The sequence below is a fragment of the Petromyzon marinus genome, chromosome 21 (assembly GCF_048934315.1).
Source record: "Petromyzon marinus isolate PM22_M1 ecotype Great Lakes invasive population chromosome 21, UKy_Petmar_22M1.pri1.0, whole genome shotgun sequence".
Classification (NCBI taxonomy): Eukaryota; Metazoa; Chordata; class Hyperoartia; order Petromyzontiformes; family Petromyzontidae; genus Petromyzon; species Petromyzon marinus.
Window position 1 is genome coordinate 8,512,954 of NC_133687.1, and position 23,073 is coordinate 8,536,026.

General features: G+C 50.9%; 1 protein-coding gene and 1 long non-coding RNA gene across 5 annotated transcripts in view; both read right to left on the bottom strand.

Moving 5' to 3' along the window:
- LOC116944325 (SH3 and multiple ankyrin repeat domains protein 2-like) overlaps nucleotides 1–17,122 on the bottom strand; it is a 375,705-nt gene extending 358,583 nt beyond the window's left edge. For 3 of the 4 annotated variants that reach the window (XR_012942522.1, XM_076068527.1, XM_076068526.1), the window contains exon 1: nucleotides 15,124–17,122. Coding sequence is in view for 3 of the 4 variants with exons in the window: in XM_076068527.1 (XP_075924642.1) it covers nucleotides 15,124–16,062 (939 nt within the window). In the remaining variant the exon portion in view is untranslated. The remainder of the gene's footprint in view (nucleotides 1–15,123) is intronic. The other variant, XM_076068528.1, reaches the window with a different exon arrangement.
- Nucleotides 17,123–17,387: 265 nt separating this feature from the next.
- LOC116944474 (uncharacterized) overlaps nucleotides 17,388–23,073 on the bottom strand; it is a 119,124-nt gene continuing 113,438 nt past the window's right edge. Inside the window, exon 3 of the long non-coding RNA XR_004403106.2 lies at nucleotides 17,388–17,970. This is a non-coding gene — a long non-coding RNA (uncharacterized LOC116944474). The remainder of the gene's footprint in view (nucleotides 17,971–23,073) is intronic.

The window sequence follows — 23,073 nt, forward strand, 5'->3', positions numbered from 1 at the left end:
CCTTTTAAGGCCGGCACAGCGCCGCCTATATCTCCCCAGTGTCGACGTTAACACACCGCGCCAGGTACTCATTCTAGGCTGAGTCGAACTAGGGGGAGGCCGAGTACCTGGTTATATATTCAACACAAATATAAAGAACCCCCCTCGCAGATAACCTTTAACATGCGTTTGTGACAAGTGCTATTAGCAAGCATCGATGAAGGCCGCCACGGCACACCAGGCGGATGGTTGGCCAGCACCACGCCCGTCCGCCTTTGTCTCCGAACCAGGTACTCAATTTGAGGCTGAGTCGACCTAGGGGAAAGCCCAGAACCGGTTCAGAAAATCGTCGCTCATGTCGGCCACGAGCGGGAGTCGAACTCGGCTCTCCGCTCCGACGCACGCACGCGCGCGCGCGCGCGCGCAACAAAGACAAAGGTTCCCCTTTGTGTAGCCTCAACATACTGTTGGGGCAAGTGCCGTTAGCCAGCACGCACATACACACACACAAGCGCGCATTGCTCACATCTCCGTGGTACGGGTATATTAACGCGTGAACACACACACACACGCGCAGCCGGTGCAAACTCTACTGCTGGATGTCGCAGTTAGGTAAAGGTGGGGGAGCTGCCCGCGAACGAGTGGGCGGGCTTCAGAACGCTGAACAGCGCCTTCACACCGCAGTGCTCGTCAGTCACCGTGTCACCTCGTTGTTTATGTGCAGCACGTTTCTATTAAACAAGGAAACACCTCGCTGCGGGCTCGCACACAATGGGGCGCCGCGGTGGCCAGGAGATGTTAACTAGCTCGCCCGGTATGCAGGAGGTCGTGGGTTAGATCCCGACCCTGACGCCTGCTGTATATTTTGGAGTTTGCGTCTCTCATCATCATCACGGTGGCTAGGAGATGTTAACTACATCGCCTGGTACGCAGGGGGTCGTGGGTTCGATCCTGACCCTGACGCTTGCTGTATATTGGGAGTTTGCGTCTCTCATCATCATCACGGTGGCTAGGAGATGTTAACTACCTCGCCCGGTATGCAGGAGGTCGTGGGTTAGATCCCGACCCTGACGCCTGCTGTATATTTTGAGTTTGCGTGTCTCTCTCTCATCATCATCACGGTGGCTAGGATATGTTAACTACATCGCCTGGTACGCAGGGGGTCGTGGGTTCGATCCTGACCCTGACGCCTGCTGTATATTGGGAGTTTGCGTCTCTCATCATCATCACGGTGGCTAGGAGATGTTAACTACCTCGCCCGGTAAGCAGGAGGTCGTGGGTTCGATCCCGACCCTGACGCCTGCTGCTGTATATTTGGAGTTTGCGATGTCTCTCTCCCTCCGTGGTCGCGTGGATTGTTCTCTGGGTCCGCCGTTTTTTCACTCCGCATTTGGAATCGACGCCGCGCGTTTAGAGTATTTAGATTAGTTGGCGGATAAAAATGCCCACGTGATAAGCCACTTCGTTGAGCTATCCTTTGTGGCCAGGTCGCTTCTGAAAAAAAAAGCGCTACTACATAGCTCAGTGAGCCCTTCCGGGTAAAATAAAAATAAAAATGTTGAGTGGTTTAGTTTTAGCGTCAAACACTCTGCCTACGATATTGATTCCCATTTCACGACATCCATCTGTATCTTCCAGCTGTGTCGTCTTCCGTGCCTGCAGGTGTATCTGTGCGCACAGTGAGGAGCCGTAGTGCAGCCGCGAGCGCGTTTCCCAACGAACCCGGCGCACCCTGGTTCGATTCCCGCTCACGGTCAACATCGCTGATCGGTTATCTGAGCCCGTCCAGGCGCTCAAAACGAATGCCAGGCACGGTTGTATAAGAGCATCGCCACTGGGGAGACAAAGGCCGCCGCGCGTGGTGCTGGCCACCCTACTCCCTCGTGTGTGTCGTGCCGGCCTTCGTGTGTGCTGCTCGCTAACAGCGCTTGCCCTCAACAATCTGTTACAGGCTACACAGGGGGATCTTTTCGTCCCATAGTGCGGGGAGCGGTGGCGCGGCGGTCAGCACACTGCGTTAACGAACCCGACGATCCGAGTTCCATTCTCCCACTCAAGACCAATAACGGTGGAAAATATTTGAACCGGTCCTGGGCCTCGCCTAGGTCGACTCAGCCTCAAATTAGTACCTGGAGAATTGTGTAAAAGCATCGTCACTGGGGAGACAAAGGCGGCCGGGCGTGGTGCTGGCCACCCCACCCCCTCGTGTGTGCCGTGCCGGCCTTCATAGGTGCTGCTCGCTAACAGCACTTGCCCCCCAAAAGTCTGCTGAAGGCAACCCGGGGGATATTTGACTTTGTCTTTTACAATTGCAAGCACGGCCTGTCTTTGCAGCACTAGGTTCAGTGGCGTTCAGTGCAAAACACATCACTGCATTCACTGTTGTTCATAAAGCGGAGCTTGTGCAGGTAAGGGTTAGGGTTAGGTTACCTGCACAAATACATCACTGCATTCACTGTTGTTCATAAAGCGGAGCTTGTGCAGGTAACTGAATCGTTGTTTTAATGTTCTGGATTCAAAAGACAAGAAAACAATGCTTTGCATGCAAGGAAACTTGCCATTGGGTGTAATCTTTGTTCCAGTGTTAACAAGCAACTGCCGTACCCCTGGCCACGCGATGGAATGTAATGATTCCAAAAGAAGAAAGAAACGGAAAAAGGGAATTCACTTCTTTCGTGCCGTGCGTAGCCCACCGTGCTAATCGGAGGTGCGGGAAGAGAGGGGATGAGAGACAGCACGAGAAAGGAGAGGAAAAGGGCTGAAATAATTTGGCGGAGAAACGGGAGCAAAGGGTCAGGGGAGTTGAGGATGGCGGTGGTAGAGGCAACATCAGCGCTGCTGCACAGAGCGGAGTCTGTTTTCACAGCGGGCGGTGAAGTGGGAGGGATTTAAGAGTGGGGGGGGGGCACACAGAAGTCACGTGATCTACGGGAGGATGCTCAAACTGATTTAGATATCCTGCATTGTTAATGTTCGGGTCACATAAAATGTTAATTCTACTTCTGCACGACACGCGCTGTATTTGTAGTGATTATCCCACCCGATCACTGGGACAGAGTGATCAAGAAGGCTGGAGCAAACACTCCACGCTCTGATCGGTTAGGGCACGGGGAGCAAGACGATTGGCCGGAACATTCGAAGGGGAATAGAGCTGTGGGGTTGACTGAGCGTCAGGTGGGACGGTTAGGCCAGGTGAGGATGAGAGAGGACGATGATTGGTGGAGACGGAGTGCGACGAGGTGCGGAGCCAGGAAGAGGTGAAACGAGGGAGCGGGAGGCGCTGGTTTGGGGGCGTTGCGGTAGAGAGAGAGAGCGATAAGGAAGGTGTGGACTGGTGCCCGTGGAATAAGGGCCAGAGTCTTCTTTCACATTCACACAAACACCCACAGGATGATGGTTTTACATATATATATAATAACAGGGCTTGGATGCATTATGCACGGGCAAAATAAAATTTTAAAAAACCCTACTTGGTTAACTCTTGGAAGCCGGGTTTAAAAAAAAAACACATCACGGGTGACGGAGACCTTGAACTCGTCACCGAATTGCCTCAATCCAATACAGTAAAGGCCTGACGCGTGTAAAGTCCCTCCAGCAACTGACTTTGTCTCGTCATAGTCTTGGTTCTTTCGGTAAAGTCACGTGACTTTACCGAAAGAACCAAGACTATGAACCCCTGCAGTCACGAAAGCTTTAAATCAAAATTTAACCCGTCACTTAAGGCAGCCCGCCCGTGCCCCGTAGTAAACCGGCAATTTGAACGCAGCTTGGCAGGGACGTTCACAGTTGAGAAGAAGAATAATGAAATAACGAGGCCCTCAAGACTTTACTGGATTAAACGGGCCTCCGTAAAACATAAAATAGCAAACAGAAATGACGCATTTGCAGCGCGCGAGAGCGCGGTTATGTTCCCACGCAGGGCACGGGCGAACGATACGCCGAAGGTATCCAGACCAGGACTGGTAATATCTTTTGGTGTACCCGCCCCCTGCCCCCCCCCAAACCCCCACTCCCCTCCCCCCTGCCCCCCTTGGCAAATGACACAAGGTGACTGCTTGTACACATGGCACACAACTGGCATGCGGGCACGGGCGCGTAGCCATCTGTGCAACGGCTTCAAACTTCACAAGCCAATCAAATCGGACGTTTCATAAAATTTACATAAATAAAATGATGGTACCAAAAATAGGGCAGTTTAAAAAAAAGACAAAAATTGGCCATACTCAAATACAATATTGCTTCGTATGGATATGCGTCAAGTAAGAGTTATTTTTCAACATCAAATGTTAATGGGATATCATTTAAGGCCGGTGAAGACTTTGCAGATTTCCCCAGTGGCGCTGTGCTCCTCCGACAGCACTGCCAGATGGTCAACAGAATATCCCCTCCGCATCCCTCGGTGATTTCTTACATCGCTGTCCAGACGTTAAAGCTCAGGATGAGAATATAGCTTAAGGTAACCTTTTGACAAGGAATCTGAAGCATTGCCGGTCTGCATACGGCAATCCAAATTAAATTAAAACTTTGTATTTACAAATTAAAACGAAACTATTTTTAATTTACCAGGTAAGGCCCACTGAGCCATATAGCTCTTTTTCAGAAGCGACCTGACCACAAATGATGGATGTGGCTTATCATGTGGACATTTCTTATCAGCCAAATACTCAAAATGCACGTTCGTTCTAAATGAGGAAGGAAAACCCGGAGGGCCCGGAGAAAAATACAGCGCTGTCCTACCAGACAGTCTCGTCCCTTCACCTGATGTTGTGGCCGAAACGTCGTGAGAATATTATTGTGTTATTTTATTTTATCAATTTATTATTTTATTCTCATTCTACGTGACTTTACCGAAATAACCAAAGAAGATGAATCATTGCGGTCACGAAAGCTTTAAATCGAAGTGTTACCAATTGTTTTCTTGGTGACTATGGTCCCAGCTGCCTTGAGATCATTGACAAGATCCTCTCGTGTAGTTCTGGGCTGATTCCTCACCGTTCTCATGATCATTGCAACTCCACGAGGTGAGATCTTGCATGGAGCCCCAGGCCAAGGGAGATTGAGAGTCATTTTGTGTTTCTTCCATTTGCGAATAATCGCACCAACTGTTGTCACCTTCTCACCAAGCTGCTTGGCAATGGTCTTGTAGCCCATTCCAGCCTTGTGTAGGCCAACTGCAAGAAACGTCTGACCTCTGTGATTGCCAACAAGGGTTTTGCCACCAAGTACTAAGTCATGTTTTGCAGAGGGGTCAAATACTTATTTCCCTCATTAAAATGCAAATCAATTTATAACATTTTTGACATGCGTTTTTCTGGATTTTTTGTTGTTATTCTGTCTCTCACTGTTCAAATAAACCTACCATTAAAATTATAGACTGATCATTTCTTTGACAGTGGGGAAATGTACAAAATCAGCAGGGGATCAAATACTTTTTTCCCTCACTGTATAACTGGATTCTCAAGCGTAGTCACAGTTGATGGTGTTATCCTAGTCACCGATGACTTATACGTTAAAAAAAAACAATCCTGATTAAATTCTGAGCTCACTGAGGTTGGCACAGTTTCCAGCTCTGAAGACTAAAATATTATTGGTTTGACTGCCATGTGCCAAAATATCTCTGGAGAAGAGCAGCTGCTCCCCCCCCCCCTCCTGCCCCCAGTGTGCATCAGAGGCAGTCGAAGGGACCTAACGAGTAGTTCTGTGATGCCACTTTCCCAGAGGGTAGCACGGGGGGGGAGGGGGGGAGGTGGGGGTTGGAACTGCGATACGCGAGAGTTCTGAACGTACAACGACACCGACAAACACGAATGGCATACAATTGGGAAACACGTCGTAAGTGACAACTTCGCGTACCTTGAGAGCACGCCGTTAGTGATTCTTTGCAACCTACTACATGGATCGATACGGGGGGTGCGGGCAGCGAGCCCACACACCTTCGGGGTGCACGGTATGAAGCAACAGTCGGTGGAAAGTCGACGAAGATTGTTGTCGGATGGAAGCCGTGGCACCTGCCACCCATATTCGGAATTCCCACACCACTGGATTGAGGCCACCAGTAGGCACGAGCGCTGACAGGGGGCTCGAGTAGAACAAAGACAAAGCTCCCCCGTATAGCCTTCGACAGACTATCGGGGCAAGTGCTGTTAGCGAGTAGCACCTATGAAGACCGGCACGGGTACACGAGGGCGGGGGGGGGGGGTGGGGGGTGGGTGGCCAGCACCGCGCGCGACCGCCTTTGTCTCCCCAGTGGCGGTGTTCACCCAGCGCAACCAGGTACTCATTTGAGGCCGAGTCGACCTACGTGGAGGCGCATGACCGGTTCAGATAATCGTCACCGGTGTTGGTGGCCGTGAGCGGGAATCGAAATCGGGTCTCGGGGTTCGTAGCGCAGCCCCCGTGCAGCGCGCTGACCGCTGCGTCCCACACCCGGAGTGGAAGGAGCCCCCTGACACCCGCAAGGTTCCTGATTCTCGCCCGCCAAATGATTGGCCGTCGTCTCTCGCAGTCTGGTCGAAACCCTCGGCGTGGATAATTTTGTTGTATTCGGCTCTGCCCATTGCCGATGAGCGTGAAGATGTTACAAAGGTTCGTAAGAATACTAATTAAAATAATACAAATGTCTACTGGGCATCTGTGTGGGGGGGTGGAAAAAGACCTTCATAAATCCATATTCTGATTCTTTATTTACCCGGGAGAGCCTCGCTGAGATTACTCACAGAATCTGACGATGTTATACAAAGTATATATGAAAGTAAATATGAAGTATTATGAGTGTGTACTTTATGATTGTCATGCATTTAGTATGTTGTCCTCTCATCTGCAATGTTGAGAGGACACAAAATGTGGAAGAGTCACCCATGGGAACAAACCCACCATGGAGACGCAAAGCCTCCATTACATTCATACTAAAGGAGATGAAAAATAAATCACTCCCAACCGTGAACCCACTATCTTGCACCATCGCAAATAATAATAAGAAGCCGTTGCTGAACACTTAAAATAGAGAGAACAGGAGGAGGATGTTCCCGTGATCCGTCAACCCCGCCGCCCCATGGCTGGCTTACGCCATTCAGAATGCGATGAACGCGGATGCGAGCAAAGCCTTCCGAGTGTTTCCGACCTTTTTGCGAGCCACCGCAATTTGCAATTCCCATTAGACTACCCAAGTGTTGGGTCAGCCCTAACAGCAAAGCTAATAGCGCAGATTAAGGAAGGTGCACGCCACACACACGCGCACACACACACACGCGCACACACACACACACGCACACACATACACACGCACACACACACACGCACACACAAACACATACACACACACACGCACACACACACGCACACACAAACACACACACACACGCACACACACACACGCACACACACACGCACACACAAACACACGCACACACAAACACACGCACACACACACACACACGCACACACAAACACACGCACACACGCACGCACACACACGCACACACACACACACACGCACACACACACGCACACACACACACAGGCACACACACACACGCACAAACAAACACAGAACCCTACATGTGCCACCTTAACCCTAACACCTCCTCCCCCCCCTCTCCCTCCATACAAGAAAAAAAACACGTGATCCGTCTTGTTTTCACCCTCTTATCAGCAATCGCAGACAATCGCCACTCGCGTCCACCGAAGTCCACGGAACGATCCTGCGGCGACGTCCAGCGCTCACGTGCCATCCGTGCCACCGCCCGGCGCGCTCAACACGCGACGAAGCCACATGTTCGCACGCGCAAAAGACAACGATCTTCCGTATAGCCTTAGCAGACTGTCGGGCAGTGCCGGATGAAGCTAGTGCGGGGGCCTGTAGCATATGTTACAATAAAGGAGACCTAATTTAAAAAAAAACCCGTTAATATTCATACACTTATTTTTTTTTACTTGCATAGTTAAGTAATTGTCATTTTTTTCATTTGCTATACAGCCAGATGACACGACAAATCGATAACCTTAAACACCCAATCGTTCATCAAAGTCGAAGGCGGTGTAGTACTATAGTAATATAGCAAGTGCAGAATCGCTGAACCGGAATTGATAGCTTGAAAGCGTTTAGCGCGGGGGGCCTTGGAAGTGCGGGGCCCGTAGCTACTACATGTGTAGTAGCTACTACACATGTAATAGCTACTACACGTGTAGTAGCTACTACATGTGTAGATACTTTTGCTACAAGGATAATCCGGCACTGCTGGGAGGGGGGTGAGGGGGGCAAGTGCTGCTATCGAGGAGCACCTATGTTCACCTATGTTCACCTATGTTCACCCGCGGGCACCTTCGTGTCATTTTGCACGTTAATAGCGCGAACTCGCGTTACCTGCGGATAACGGGATCATTTATTGCCGAAAGTAAAAAAAAAGCGTCGCCGGTCTTCTCCTTGTGGTCTGCAAACTTCGGGGATTCAAAGCATCAGCAGCAGCAACACAAATCCGATCTGTAGCAGGGACGTGCGGTCAGGGGAGGCGGGCGAGGCAGAGCCTCACCTGTCATACTCCAATGAAAATAGCTGTTACGAAAAGAAAAACAAAAAAGAATAATCAATAAAATAAATATTAAGATTTTTCCACTGATCTGTGTTATAAATGTTATTTCTGTACGATTCCAATAATTTTTATCGTGAAAATCGCCAAATTTGCGGAGCTCCGCTGCAAATACAGGAAGAGACGAGAGGTGAGGCAGCGACGAGCTCAGCCTCCCCTCTGATTGCGCAACCCCTCGGTAACTGGATGGAGCGCGGGCAATAAGTGCGTGCCTGTTACTATCTCAGTATGTCACCAATGTAATGTTTGTAGACCCCTTCATTTCATGCCCTCGCCTTCCATACTCCAAGTAGCTTATGTCACGTATGTGTATAAAGATATTTAGGCTCGCTGGTCTCGTCATGAAACTGCAATGAAAAAGCACCAGGGGAGGCAGCTATCACATCTGCCTCACTGAGGGGGACGTGTCTAACTCGCCTCCCTCAGTGAGACCACGCCCCCTCCTTGAGGCCACGCCCCCCGCAGTGTGTGAATCTGGCTCTGACACTAGCCAGTGCCTCCCCAGCCGTTGACCTCACCGCACGTCACTGATCTGTGGATAATGCGAATTCGTCACCAGTTAGCCAAACGACGAGAGACACAAAACCAAGAGGGCCCAGGGAATAATAGCAGACCAAAGGGGAACTGCCGCTAATCAGACGAAACGCCAAGAAGGAAAGAAACATTTTGAGGCACCAACCCCAGGCAGCAGATCGTCACATCACGTCCGGGTGTGACGACTCCGAGATGATAGCACCCGGACCCTTTCGTCAAGACGTCTATTCAAGAGACTTCCCCCGACCAAACACTTCATGGCACTTTGTGAAAGCTCAGACAGAAGGGGGTTCTCACACGTCCAATCATCCGTTGCATTCACAAATGTTGCCCTTGATCTCCAGCAGAAGAACTGTGATCACAAAGGGGGTGTTTACGAATGAGTGAGGTTTTACACGTGTACAGTACTTCAGCAACCTGCAAGGTTGGGGGGGGTTGAATGAAATTGAGATTCTTAGACAGGAGGTGGCAGGTTCTAATCCTGCCCAGGGTTTGACTTAATTCATAGTGATAGGTGAAATGAGTACCACTTTGTGAACAATCAGAAACAGCTGCTGTATCTCTATGCAGCTTTTTTTTTAAAATATATTAAATGGTATTATTTAACATTCCGTATCAAAACATTTTTATTCATGAATACTTTTTGTTTGTGGAGGGATTTGCCTGTTACAAAAAAACAAAAAATATTTTACCAGGTAAGGCCCACTGAGCTACGTAGTTATTTTTTCAGAAGCGACCTGGCGACTCAACTAAGTTGTTTATTATCATCGTTTAGAAATTCAGAGCAGCCAAATACTCTAAACACACGTTGATTCTAAATGTGGAGGGAAAAAACTGGAGGCACCGGATAAAAATTCACGCGACCACGGGGAGAGAGAGAGAGAGACGCAAACTCCAAATATACAGCAGGCCTCATGGTCGGGTTCTTACCCACAACCTCCTGTATATCAGGCGAAGTAGTTAACATCTCGCCACCGCGGCGTTCCTACCACATAGCTCCTCCTGTTCTGAGGTAACTATTCACGTACCCGTTTAAAAACAAAAACCGAGCAAAAACTTGTCATCAGAAAATCATTTCATCCTTTAATTTTCATCAGAACCCCGTGGTGTCGAGGGGCTGTCTCCAATCCTGATGAACGCGGTATCTCTTGGCCTCTCTTTACGTGCTATAAAGAAGAGCCTCAAACAATGATGCGGGGGGGGGGGGTGTTTCTTCATTTAAGGCGCTGTCGTTGACGAATGTGTCGAGTTTTGTGTTGTGCAAACAGTTTTTGTGCACCACTAACAACGCAGCAGCAGCAGCAGCAACGTCACCGAATAATGTTTGCTTAATCATGTACACTGCAGTGCATTTAACCGCGTATTTATATGGAGTAATTACGTGTTGTCGTAATGAAATGTGAGTAATACAAAATTAACTGAATAAACGGGAACGCTCTCGCGTGCCATTTGAGAAGTGCAAGAACATTTGAGCCTGTAAACTAATGGGTTTATAGGATCAATGTTCTTAAAAACAGCACCGTAGTGTATGCTGTATTTGTATTAACAGAGCATAGCCCTGGAGTTGCCCACATCCCTCTGAGGCATCGGCAGAATGTGGCCCATGAAACAAATTCCTCCGGGGTAACTTAATTCCAGAGGCCAGAGCAATCCACAAACACGGTCGGGGGCACAGAGTCACGCTTGCCCCCGTGTGCCCAAAACTCAACGAGACCCATCCAGGTGCTCTCTCAGGAGATTGTGAGAAATAGGCACGCAGCGTGTTTTATGATAACAAAACAAATACTTGGACTGATATTGGCCAGCAGTGTGCGACAAAGCCAACACACTGCACTAATTAAACTTCTCAGTGTCTCGTCAGTGGAGGCCACAAAAGTCCTCAAGTCTGACGAATGTGGCTCGATGACTTTGAGAGTGTTCATGGATGGCTCTTTTAATATCAGGCGAGCCAGTGGCATTTTCTCAATGGCCCACAGCTCAATGTGAAAATTCGAAAGTCGAATCCTACCCAGGGGGGGGGGGGGTTCCTTTATTGGAAATCACGGTTCGGGACGATCCATTGGTATTTTCATTGTGGTGATGGGAACGTGCTGATAACACCTTAATATATGTAAGACCACGGAGCTGGGGCAATTGTTGGCACGGTATCTCGTGTGGCTGCTCGTCTGCAGCTCCTCGCGCCTCTGACTCATGCTTTCTCTCCGAGAGTGAGCGGATACTGTGGTTTCCAAGATTACAAAAAAATATTACTCTGAAATTACTTATTTATGTCTGTTATACATATATTTAGTTAGTCGTATGCTTGCTTGCTGCGATGCACGTTTCACAATTTAACATTTTTAACCCCCCCCCCCCCCACTGAAATATTCTCCCATTTTGTCAAAATGTGCTATTTATAGAATGAAACCCGCTTCGTAAAAGGCGTTGCAAATATCTACACAGCAGCATTGGAAGCCACTGCATGCAATGTGGTCACTGGCTGACTGAGTGCATTTAATAAGCATGGTGATTTCAAAGCAAGAAAGCCCCATGAAGGCAACCCGCCTCCTTAACAAGGGAGACCTGGGAGGAAAAAAAAAATCATTATCACAAAGAACAAATTGCAAACGTTAATGTTGGGACGAAGAAATCAATAATCAATGTACATCTGAAGAAGAAGAAGAATCAACACACGTACATGCCCAGGTCCATTAAAAAAAATTCCCCGTTATGGGACACATTTTCTCTGCTTGAGACGCGAAGCGTAACATGAACTCTGCAAACAAACGTGGGCAAATGTGTGTGAGTTATAGACTTATAGCCACGAACCCAGCATACGCTCGGAGGCACGTGTTATCTCTCGCACAAATGAGGCTCACGCGGAATGAATGACAACGGAAATCTACGTGCTCCCCGACACAGCAGTTCGCGTTACGTAATTCAGTGCAGCATTGACACGCGTTTCAGTTTACTGTCGTTCATTTTCCAACGAAAGCGGGCGGAACGCAATGCTGCAAACCCGTCACCGAGTGAGTGAGCTCTAGAGAGTAGCTGCACTGTCCTGCGCGCACGGCCGCAGCTGCCAATACATCGCAAAAAAAAAGGTCATCGTGGTGTTACCATGGCGTGGTCTTAGAGGGACGTCAGATAAATCTCTTCCTTGACACCGTTAAACCTGCGCGTGTTTAGACGGCGACGCATTATCTCTGTTGCCATAATTAGAATCGTGTGTGGGTTTATTGTGGGCGTTTGGTAGGCGAGGCTGACGTGGAACCAATGCCCACACAACTGACCCCTGGCGGGCGAGGCCAGGTCCAGAACCCCTTCAAATAAAAAAACCCCATCCCTCAACAAATTCCACCGCCGTTTTCGCTCCGCTTGAACTGTCGGCCGAGGTACGGTGCGAAAGAAGTCAGCGTTTCGTAATGCGCCGGTCGAGCCCAGAGGGGCAGGCAAGGAGACAGGCAGGCAGGGGGAGGAGGGGGCCCTCGCCACGGCGTGCAAGCCGCACTGGTTACAGCGGTGGCGGCAGAGAAGAGGGAGGGACAGGAAGGGTGGGAAAAAAAAAGTTGCGAACACGTGAGGCGATTGCCAATGTTGTCGCTTAACATTCAGCTCAATACAGTAACCTCGACGGCGAGCCGCGTTGCAGTGTTGCATCGTTGGCCCGGTGAAGTGCGAGAGATTTTAAAACTAAAATGTGGTACCGAATCGACGGCGGCATTTCGCGACTCACCACCACCACCACCATCACCACCCTCCCCTCCCCTCACCGCAACACATCACCGCCACAGTTCTTGAACAAATTATCGAGAAAATCGTCCTCTTCGTGGTGGAGGCTTGAGGAGGTTATGACAGTTTCCAAATACAGTGCTTAATCGTTTGGGATTTTGTCTGAATGACGGAACAACATCCGGCAAAAACGGTTATTTAGAAGGCGCTATTTTGCAGATCTTATTCATGCCCTTTGGTTCCAAATATCATCATGGCAGGCCCCCCCCCCCTTCCGACCGTGCGTGGCTTTTAATTCAAATCGTGCACAAATGAGGAGGCTGACTAAACACGTCGGCATAACGGCTGAAGGCGCTACTCTCGCCAACAAAAATCTGTGGATCGCGACTCGGCTGGTGATTTGTATTCCGCGTCCGATTTATACAGCGTCCATAAATTAGTCGACCCTTTTTTCTTACCCCCGCCCGCCCGCCCGCCCGCCCGCCCGCCAGCCCCCCCCCCCCCCCTCCACTTCGAATTTTGTCGAGGGACGGCATCCGCGTTATGTAATCAGCTGTGGATGGTAGGGGGAGTGGGGGGCTAGGCTCATGCTCAATGCTTGCGGAATTATTCGAGTGCATCGTTGTCGACCCATACGGTTTTACCCCGTATTCTTTGTACAGGGAAATCGAGTTTTCAAGGTCCATACGGCGTACAGCCGTTTCAATCCGGGCAACAACAACAAAAATAATGTGTCTATTTGTGTTTCTCCCTTGTGGTGGGACTTTGTCGTATAAACGTTGAGATGTCTAGCGGCACGGGGTGACCAATAAGGTCTGAATTGGTCTGCAATAAGGTAGGGGATCTGATAAGGGGTTGACAGGTACGAGAGTGTCGCGGTAAATCTAGGTTTTTTTTTAATATATATAAATAGAAAGCTACGTCGCCGACAATGTCAGAACATCAATTCATCCATCAGTTAATCGACACGAGTATCGTGCAATATGTATACAAAATAGAGGAGCGGTAGTGTGGTGGTTATCGCGCTGCGCTACGAACCCCCGTTACACGGGTTCGATTAACGATTATCTAAACTGGTCCTGAGCCTCCTCTAGGTTGACTCAGCCTCAAATGAGCACCGGATGGGGTATGTAAACCATCGCCATTGGAGAGACAAAGGCGGTCGGGCGTGGTGCTGGCCACCCATCCCCTCGTGTGCCGTTGCCGGCCATCACAGATGCTCGCTAACAGCACTTGCACCCAAAAGTATGTTTTAGCCTACACGGGGGATCTTTGTCTTTGTGTGTGAATATATATATACACACACGTGTTATCAAATGCAGGATTCGCCAAAAAATAAAGTCTAGCCCAACACGTACGATGACAGCTGGAAGCTCGAGAGAGGCTGGCGAAAGCAAAGGGCAAGCACGCACGTACGCACGTAGACGCACGTAGCGTACGTCTGATCTCGGCCACTTTAATTCATTCGCCCGAGGGCCCCACCACAAATGAGCGCAAAGTGCTGAGCGCGGCGCGCGGACGGTGTGCGAGCGTGCAGAGAGGGACACCGCTCGACCGGCGATCGGCGCACACGCAGGACGCACCCGCACGCACGCGCACGCACGCACGCGCGCGCGTCTCGGATGCGTAAGGCTGCACCGTTCACGCAGCGGTGCAGAACAAATGCAGACATCGTGGGCAAGGAACGAATGCAGACGCGCGCACATACATACACACGGACGGCCGCGCACGCATAGGCACGTGCACACACACACACATACGCACATACGCACACATACAGACACACGCGTGCACACACACACATACGCACATGCGCACACATACAGACACGCGCGCGCGCACGCACACACCTAGACACACGCACACACACACACACGCACGCGCGGGCACACACACATAAAGACACAGGTACACGCAGACACACGCGCGAGCACACGCACACACACACGCACGCACACACAGACGCGTGCAGCGCGTGTGTGCCTACGTGCGCGCGCATACACACGCACGCAAATCAGCAATCGCCGGTCCTTATCCATTCACAATTAGGAGAGAGAGAGGGAGAAAAAAATCCCAAATAAATACAAAATAAAGGCGATAATAATTCCGTTCGACGCTCTCGGCACTCAAATCTCACATCTCCATGCTATCGAAACGCATCGAACGGGACGAATGAATAATGGCACGCAGAAGCGAGCTGGCGAGCTGGCGAGCGGCGCGAGCGAGCGAGCGAACGAATGAATGACCATGGACGGCATGAACGCGCGCAACAACAAACAAAAAAAAAACCCGAGGCGCAGTCGATGTCGCTTACCATTTGCTGCAGGTCTGGTATGCCGACCCGCATGACCATCGTATTGTAGTCTAATTCTTCCATGGGTGACTCCGAGCAGAAGCTTTCGGTCGCTCTCTCGCCCGCCGAGTGTGCCCTCCGAACGGTCCTCCGCTGCTGCTGCTGCTGCTGCGGTCTTGCCGGGCCCTGGCTGGCAAAACCTCTGTCTTCACACACCGGTGGCAGAGTCGCCGACGCCGCAGCCGCAGCCGCCGCTGCTGCTGCCGCTGCCGCTGCTGCTGCTGCAGTCGCTGCAACAGTTGTCGCCGAGTCGCCTGCAGTCGGCGAAGACGGAGAGGCTGTGGACACAAATTCAATGCTCCGGTGCTGCTGCTGCTGCTGCTGCTCGATGCTGCTTCCCAGATCGTCGCTGTCGCCCTCAGCTCCCCGTGCACTGGCCGAAGCTGCCGCCGCCGCCGCTGCTGCTGCTGCTGCTGCAACAGAAATCCTTTCTCCAGCCGCGGCGCGACTGTCTCTGCCGTCGCTCTGAGCCAAAGCAACTCGGCCCTCCCTATCTCCCGTGTCGTCCCAAGTCGTCTCCTGCCCGCCATCTGACTCCGCGATCTCGCTGGAGCAACCGCGAGGCGAGCCGCCTCTGCTCTCAGCCTCTCCCTCCTCCTCCTCCTCCCCCCTCTCTGCTGGCTGACTCTGCTGCTGCTGGTGGTGCTGGTGGTGGTGGTGCAACCAGCGCTGACGTTTCTCTTGCTGCAGGTTCGCCGGTCGCGATTGCTTCGCTCTCTGCGGCTGTTGCGTGTGAGTCTGGTGGTGGTGGTGGTGGTTGTGATGGGGCTCGCTGGCCGCCAGCGGCTCGCTGGCGCGTCGGGGAGCGTGCGGCCGATCTTGATGATGGTGATGAAGATGATGATGGTGGTGGTGAAGATCATTCCACGCGCGCTCGGTAGAGGGCGCAAATTCAGGCATCGTTCGCAAAAGCCGCGTCCTGTCCGCGTTGCGTGCCTCTGTCGCCTCCTCCCCTTGGCAGGCTCGCTCGACTCGTCGACTCAATCGAGCTTCCCCACAGAAATACAATCAGTCGCCCCCGCGTTGCCCGAGCATCGGTCTCTCAAGGAGACAAATGCGGCCGGAGTCGCGCGTGATGCTCCGTGACGATTTCACCACCCCCCCCCGCCCCCTCTTTGCAACTTGTGCTCCGATAAGTATTCCCAAACGGCGCTGCACTGCCCCCCCCCCCTCTCCCCACTTCACGCCTCTCTGAACAGCCTTCGTACGCACTCGGCGGGGGCGCGGGCGCGGGGTGAGTAGAGAGAGAGAGTTGGCGATGTCGTCGTAATCCTTTTTGCGCGCGCGAACGTCAGTTCACTTTGCCACGTGTCCGCAAACCACCTTCCAACAACGGGGGCCCCAACCCAGCCACCCACCCACCGCCAGTCCCCTGGTCTGTCCGAGGTAGCGCGCGGACTCTGTGTGGGGGTGACGGCAGCTGCTGCTGCTGCTTTCTGCTCGCTGGGGTGTCGGTGAGTCTGGATGGCTGGCGCGTCACTGAGTGCCGTTGGGGTGTGTTGTTATGATGACGACGACGATGATAATGATGATGATGATGCTGATGTGCTTCCTCCGTTCGTCGGGGCGCCTGTCTTAAGAAGAAGCATTTCTCCAATCTTCTCGCCTTCTCCCTCTTTCGTCTGTCAAGTTATTCGATGGCAAAATGATAGTCGCGTTTTCAAACAAACGAAGAAAATAAAATAAAAATCTTCCCCGGCACGAGACGCGCGTCCTCTTTCACTCTCGCTTTGTCCGCGCCGCAATGCTCATTTATCTCCAGAGATTCCGTTAAGTTGCCTGTCTGGGGTGGTGATGCTCTTTCTTTTTAAAGTGGGCAACACTGCCTTGGGTTCGACCGTTGCCTCTGCTGCTGCCGCCGCTGCTGCTGCTGCCACTGCTGCTGCTGCTGCCACTGCTGCTGCTGCTGTTACTGCTGCTGCTGCCACTGCTGCTGCTGCCGCCGCTGCTGCTGCTGTCACTGCTGCTGCTGTCACTGCTGCCACTGCTGCTGCTGCCACTGCTGCTGCTGCCGCCGCTGCTGCTGCCACTGCTGCTGCTGCTGCCGCCGCTGCTGCTGCTGCCACTGCTGCTGCTGCTGCCACTGCTGCTGCTGCTGTTACTGCTGCTGCTGCCACTGCTGCTGCTGCCGCCGCTGCTGCTGCTGTCACTGCTGCCACTGCTGCTGCTGCCACTGCTGCTGCTGCCGCCGCCGCTGCTGCTGTTGCCACTGCTGCTGCTGTTGCCACTGCTGCTGCTGCTGCCACTGCTGCTGCTGCCGCCGCTGCTGCTGCCACTGCTGCTTCTGCTGCCGCCGCCGCTGCTGCTGTTGCCACTGCTGCTGCTGCTGCTGCTCCCACTGCTGCTACTGCCAAGTCACGTCGCCGCACGCTCCCTGTCACCCGCTTTCGCAGTCCCTAGTGTTACGTGTCACCGTCACGCGCGCTGCGATTCCTCTCCACGTGCAGCGTTCAGAAGTGACGATCGGGGGGGGGGGCAGGGGGGGGGGCAGGCGATTAGCGAAACCTGTTGGGAGTCTTGGTCGTGTTTCATTTTCCCATCTCTCCTTGCATGACACCTCTCTCTTCCCCTCTCTTCCTCTCTCTTCCTCTCTCTCTCTCGAGAGAGATAATCTTCTATTGCTGTTGTACGGCGTCTTTCTCGATGCGGTTGTGCAAACGAAGCTCAACACAAACGGCGCTCGTTTCACGGTCAAATGTACAGAGCGTCCATATCGACTCTCTTCCCACAAAGTATCCGTGAAAGAATAAAATAAATAAAATAATAACACACCCCGAGAGTTGAAAGTCTTCCTTGCGAGAGCGAGCGCTGAATTGGAACACATAACGCAGACAAGGAAAGGAAACACACAAATAGAGGAGAGAGAGAGGAGAGAGAGAGAGGAGAGAGAGAGAGGCATTGCAGTTGCATTGTACACGGGAGGTGCCGCTCGGCTCGCCACGACCGCGTGCGAGCCCCGTGCTTTGTCATCATCGTCGTGCACCTCTGACCAGCACGGTTGGGTGCGTACGGTGCGAAAGAAGTTCAACGCACGCACGCACGCACGTACAATCACGACCACGCGTTTTACCCGCGGTGCTCACGCGTGGTGGAGCACCGCGTGAGCCAGGCAGGGCGAGGGCCAATTTTACGCAGGGGTTATTCATGATCGTACTATATTAGACAACAACAACAACGTTTTGCTGACTGATTCCGTGCCTTGATTCTTGGCTGGCGCGCTGCCAAGCGCTCGTGAGTGACGGTGACGTCACAACTGCGTGCCGACGTCACGCCTCCCACCCACCCTCCACCCCGACCGTGTGTCGTACGATATCTGATCACATACGGTACGCTACTACGTTAGGAAAAAAAAGTTTTGCTGGCTGGCTGGCTGGAGGGAGGGAGGGACGGTTACGTCCTAAGAACGCGCGAGGCTGCTCGTCTAAGTAGGGTGGTGGGGGGGGAGAGACGTCCCTCCAGTTCAGTGCTGGCTTACAAAGTGTGCAATGAAGCAGCAAAGTCACGTGCACCCTGCACGCCTGTGTGCGGACAGGAGTGCGGGCGTATATTTAATGGCACGGGAACAGTGAAGGGTGAGGTGCTATTATGCCGCTGAGTACGCAGGCTTCTCTCACGGGAGTAATGCCCCTTTCCATGTTTCTCAGCACAGGCGCATGTCAATGAGATCCTGTGTTCGAGTGCAGTCCCTGGGCGGGCAAGTGGGAAATTGAGTGAGGACCTCCCCCAAGATTCATTTTTTTTCCTTCTCTCAATTCACTTTTCCCTATTATATGGGACCGAGTGAAATAGATGAAATTCGGTAGGGCTTATCGCTTGTTAGATCGAATCGTGATACGCTCGATAGCAATGACATCATTACGTTTCGCATTTCTGCAATTTGAGCCAGAGGTCATATAATACTGACACACAAAAGGCCTGATCCTGTAAGTGACGTCTGTCACGGGGTGTTTAATGTGCACTCGACAGTAATGAACGTACTTTAATGTCCCGTAACGCGACTTGGAGCCTGTGAACTGCCTTGAAGGTGGCAATGTTGACCAACATGCAATTGCTCCCACAACGAATGGTAAAGTTGGAATACGCAAGGCACACCTTGCGTTTCATTGTTTTCCCGAAATAATTCGCTTGTGACTTGCAACGCACTACCGCGCGGTGTTCGTTCGCTCTCGAAGGCAGAACGACTCAGAGGGGGCGAGGGCGAACGACTGGCGAGTGGGAAAGGTAGCAAGCCAGGCGGTATGCCCCCACCAAACTCTCACCCTCCCCCCCCTCCAAAGCTCTGCAGTTCTCTAAGTATGTAGATGTTACGGAGCATTTTAAACTGAAAACTTTTTTTTTCCATTTTGACGAGGTAAGGTTCTTTCGGTAAAGTCACGTCGGTATAAAATAAAATAAATTTACCAGTTTAAATAAAATAAATGTGCAGTATTTGTTCTTTCGGTAAAGTCACGTAGATGTAAAATAAAATAATTGTATTTTATTTTAAAATACCTACGAGACTTTACCGAAAGAACCAAACAGTATGGATCCCTGCAGTCACGAAAACCTCAAATCGAGGTAAGGCCCAATCAGAAGCGATCTGGCTATCACAAATGATAGCTCAACGAAGTGGCTTATCGCGTGGACATTTATAGCAGCCAAACACCCGAGACACATTTCGATTTAAAGCTTTCGTGACTGCAATGATTCATCTTCTTTGGTTCTTTCGGTAAAGTCACGTAGAATGAGATATATTATTATTATTGTGTTATTTTATTTTATCAATTTATTATTTTATTCTCATTCTACGTGACTTTACCGAAAGAACCCTAGACACACTTTGATTCTAAATGTGGAGGGAAAACCCGGAGCTACCGGGTTAAATTCCTACGCGACCAAGGGGCGACAGAGAGCGAACATGCAATCTCAAATGTGCAGCAGGCATCGGGGTTGGGATCGAACCCACGAGCTCCTGTATACCAGGCGAGATAGTCAACATCTCCTAGCCACCGCGGCACTCTTCATTAGCGTTTACAGGTGGGAAGAAATCGGGAAAAAACCCCCTCATGCGTGCGAGGGACCAACACTCTATCCCCACGCAGATGAAAGAGGTGGAAGTTCACACGTGCTGCAACCGAGTTCACACGTGCTCTACAGAGTTCACACGTACTGTACAGAGTTCACACGTGCTGTACAGAGTTCACACGTACTGTACAAGTTCACACGTGCTGTACAGAGTTCACACGTGCTGTACAAGTTCACACGTGCTGTACAGAGTTCACACGTGCTGTACAGAGTTCACACGTACTATACAAGTTCACACGTGCTGTACAGAGTTCACACGTACTGTACAAGTTCACACGTGCTGTACAGAGTTCACACGTACTGTACAAGTTCACACGTACTGTACAAGTTCACACGTGCTGTACAAGTTCACACGTGCTGTACAAGTTCACACGTGCTGTACGGAGTTCACACGTCCTGTAATGAGTTCACATGTGCTGTACGGTATCATTTCTGGCGAGCCAATATACGGTCCCACCACCGCACACGCGGGAAGGGAGTTGTACAACAGTGGGCGCCACAGTGGCGAGATGTTCACTCCCTCGCCTGGTACGCAGGAGGTCGTGGGTTCGATCCGGAACCCTTGACGCCTGCTGCTGTGTATTTGGAGTTTGCATGTTCTCCCCGTGTTCCCGTGGGGTTTTCTCCGGGACCTCTGGATTTACCCCTCCACATTTGGAATCAAACATCACGCGTTCAGAATATTTGACCGCTATGAATGTCCACGTGATGATAGGCCACTTTGTTGAGCTATCATTTGTTGGGAAGGTCGCTTCTAAAAAAAAAAGAGCCCTATCGCTCCGTGGGCCTTACCTGGTAAAATAAACATAGTTCAGTGAGTTAAGTTACAGCATCTGCGCGGTGACCCACCAACCCTAGCTGCTCCCTCCACTGTGCTGATCACAGACAGGCATTGTGCAGCAGCCTAGCCCACCAACTCAGACACCTCGGGTTTTCTTTCGCCACACTTACAGACCGGCCCGCAGAGACATATTAAATCCATGACCTACGCCTGCAAACTGAATGACCGATACCCTCTAACGATGTTTGTGCGGTTGACAGTGCAGCTTGTCAGCAGCGCGAGCGAGATTCACCTGCATTGTGAGGAATGGCAGGTCTCTTCTGACCACGTGGGTGGGGGGGGGAGCGGTGGTGCAGCGGTTAGCGCGCCGCGCTACAAACACGTGCGATCCGAGTTCGGTTCCCGCTCACGACCAATAAGAGTGGCGAATATTTGAACCGATCCCGGGACTCCCCTAGGTCGACTCAGCCTCGAATGAGTACCCGGTGCGGTGCGTTAGAGCATCGCCACTGGGGAGACAAAGGCGGCCGGGCGTGGTGCTGGCCACCCACCCCCTCGTGTGTGCCCGTGCCGGCCTTCGTAGGTGCTGCTCGCTAACAGCACTTGCCCCTACAGTCTGTTACAGGCTACACGGGGGGTCTTTGTCTTTGTGTCCCACAGAGCGTTGCAGCTTCGAAATCTACAAGGAGGAAACCTCTCGAAATAATTGACGAGTCATAACAGTCTTGCAAAATAAATTATAAAGGAAGACTAAACGAGGTTTTAAACAATAAATTATTCACTTAAATAATAACGTATACAGTTGGGATGAAGTTTCGTTTATCATTAATCGGATATTGGATTTAAAAAAAATTAGGGTCAATTTCAGGTTTTATTTATCGTTATGTACCTCATAATATAGATAAAACATTTCTTTTTTAATCACGTTCACTGTTTGTGCAGATGTAATGATTACACATGTAATAAGTGCATTTTAAGTTAAACTATCATTTAAATGATAAAGTTATAACAAAAAAAATATCTGAATGTAAGCAAAAGAACGTCGCGCATTGTAAAAGTGACGTCAGAAATCGTAACTGTGACGTTATTTAGGCAGGAAAGGCACGGAAGTGACGTCACTGGCTACGGTATCACTTTAAAAAAAAACATTTAATTGGGATCATTCTAAATATCATATCTATGCCTGTTTTTTGGACATGTATACACACCTTTGTTAAACTAATCATCACAATTGAGAACACGCCTCTCAGTGACAGTAATATACAAACAACAACAACACGTACGCATCTTAAGATACGCAATATCACCAACACGACCACGTGCCGCGACCCGCACGACGGGCATTCGTCGCAGAAACTTTCTTGCCCGGGTCGATGCAGATGTGAGCCTCGGCTATGCCCGACCGACCCGCCGCAGCGGTCCCTTTCGTAACCATTGATTCTAAGCCAGCGGTGGGGAAAACAAAAAAAATGCACATTCAACTCAGGCTCGGCTTGTCGCGGAACAAATCAAGGTGGAGGTGTGGAACGAGCACGCGGAACATTTTACGGACGCCGACGTGATGAGAAATGCTTGAAGGTCATGCTTGGAAGGAAAGCCTTGGTGATCTGACGTTAGCCTATTGCACGGGCCCTGCACTGCACATTTTGGGCGTCTGTGGAAAAGAGCTTCGCAGCTCATCGGATTTCTCGCGCAGTCTAAATGAAGATGCTGATCGTGACAATCGTCGACACTGTGGCCTTAAGATAAATCGTGTTTGATCGGTGACGGTTTGTGCAGTGGCTTATCTGGCCTCTCTCTCTCTGTACGTGCTGTGAAGAAGGGCCATTTCCTAAAACGTTATCTATGATATATTTTTCGTTTTAAGGCCACCGTGTTTTTGAGGAATCTCTTGAATTAGTATTTGTACTTGTACACCGCTGCCAACGCAGTGTCAGCAAATTATCTGTTTGATTTTGAACCCCACTGGCTGCAGTTGGGTTAAGAGGCGGTGTCAACATCTTGCCTTTCGGACGCGATGCTTATAGTCACATCTGCGGACTCTTAAATCTTCACCTTAAACTTTG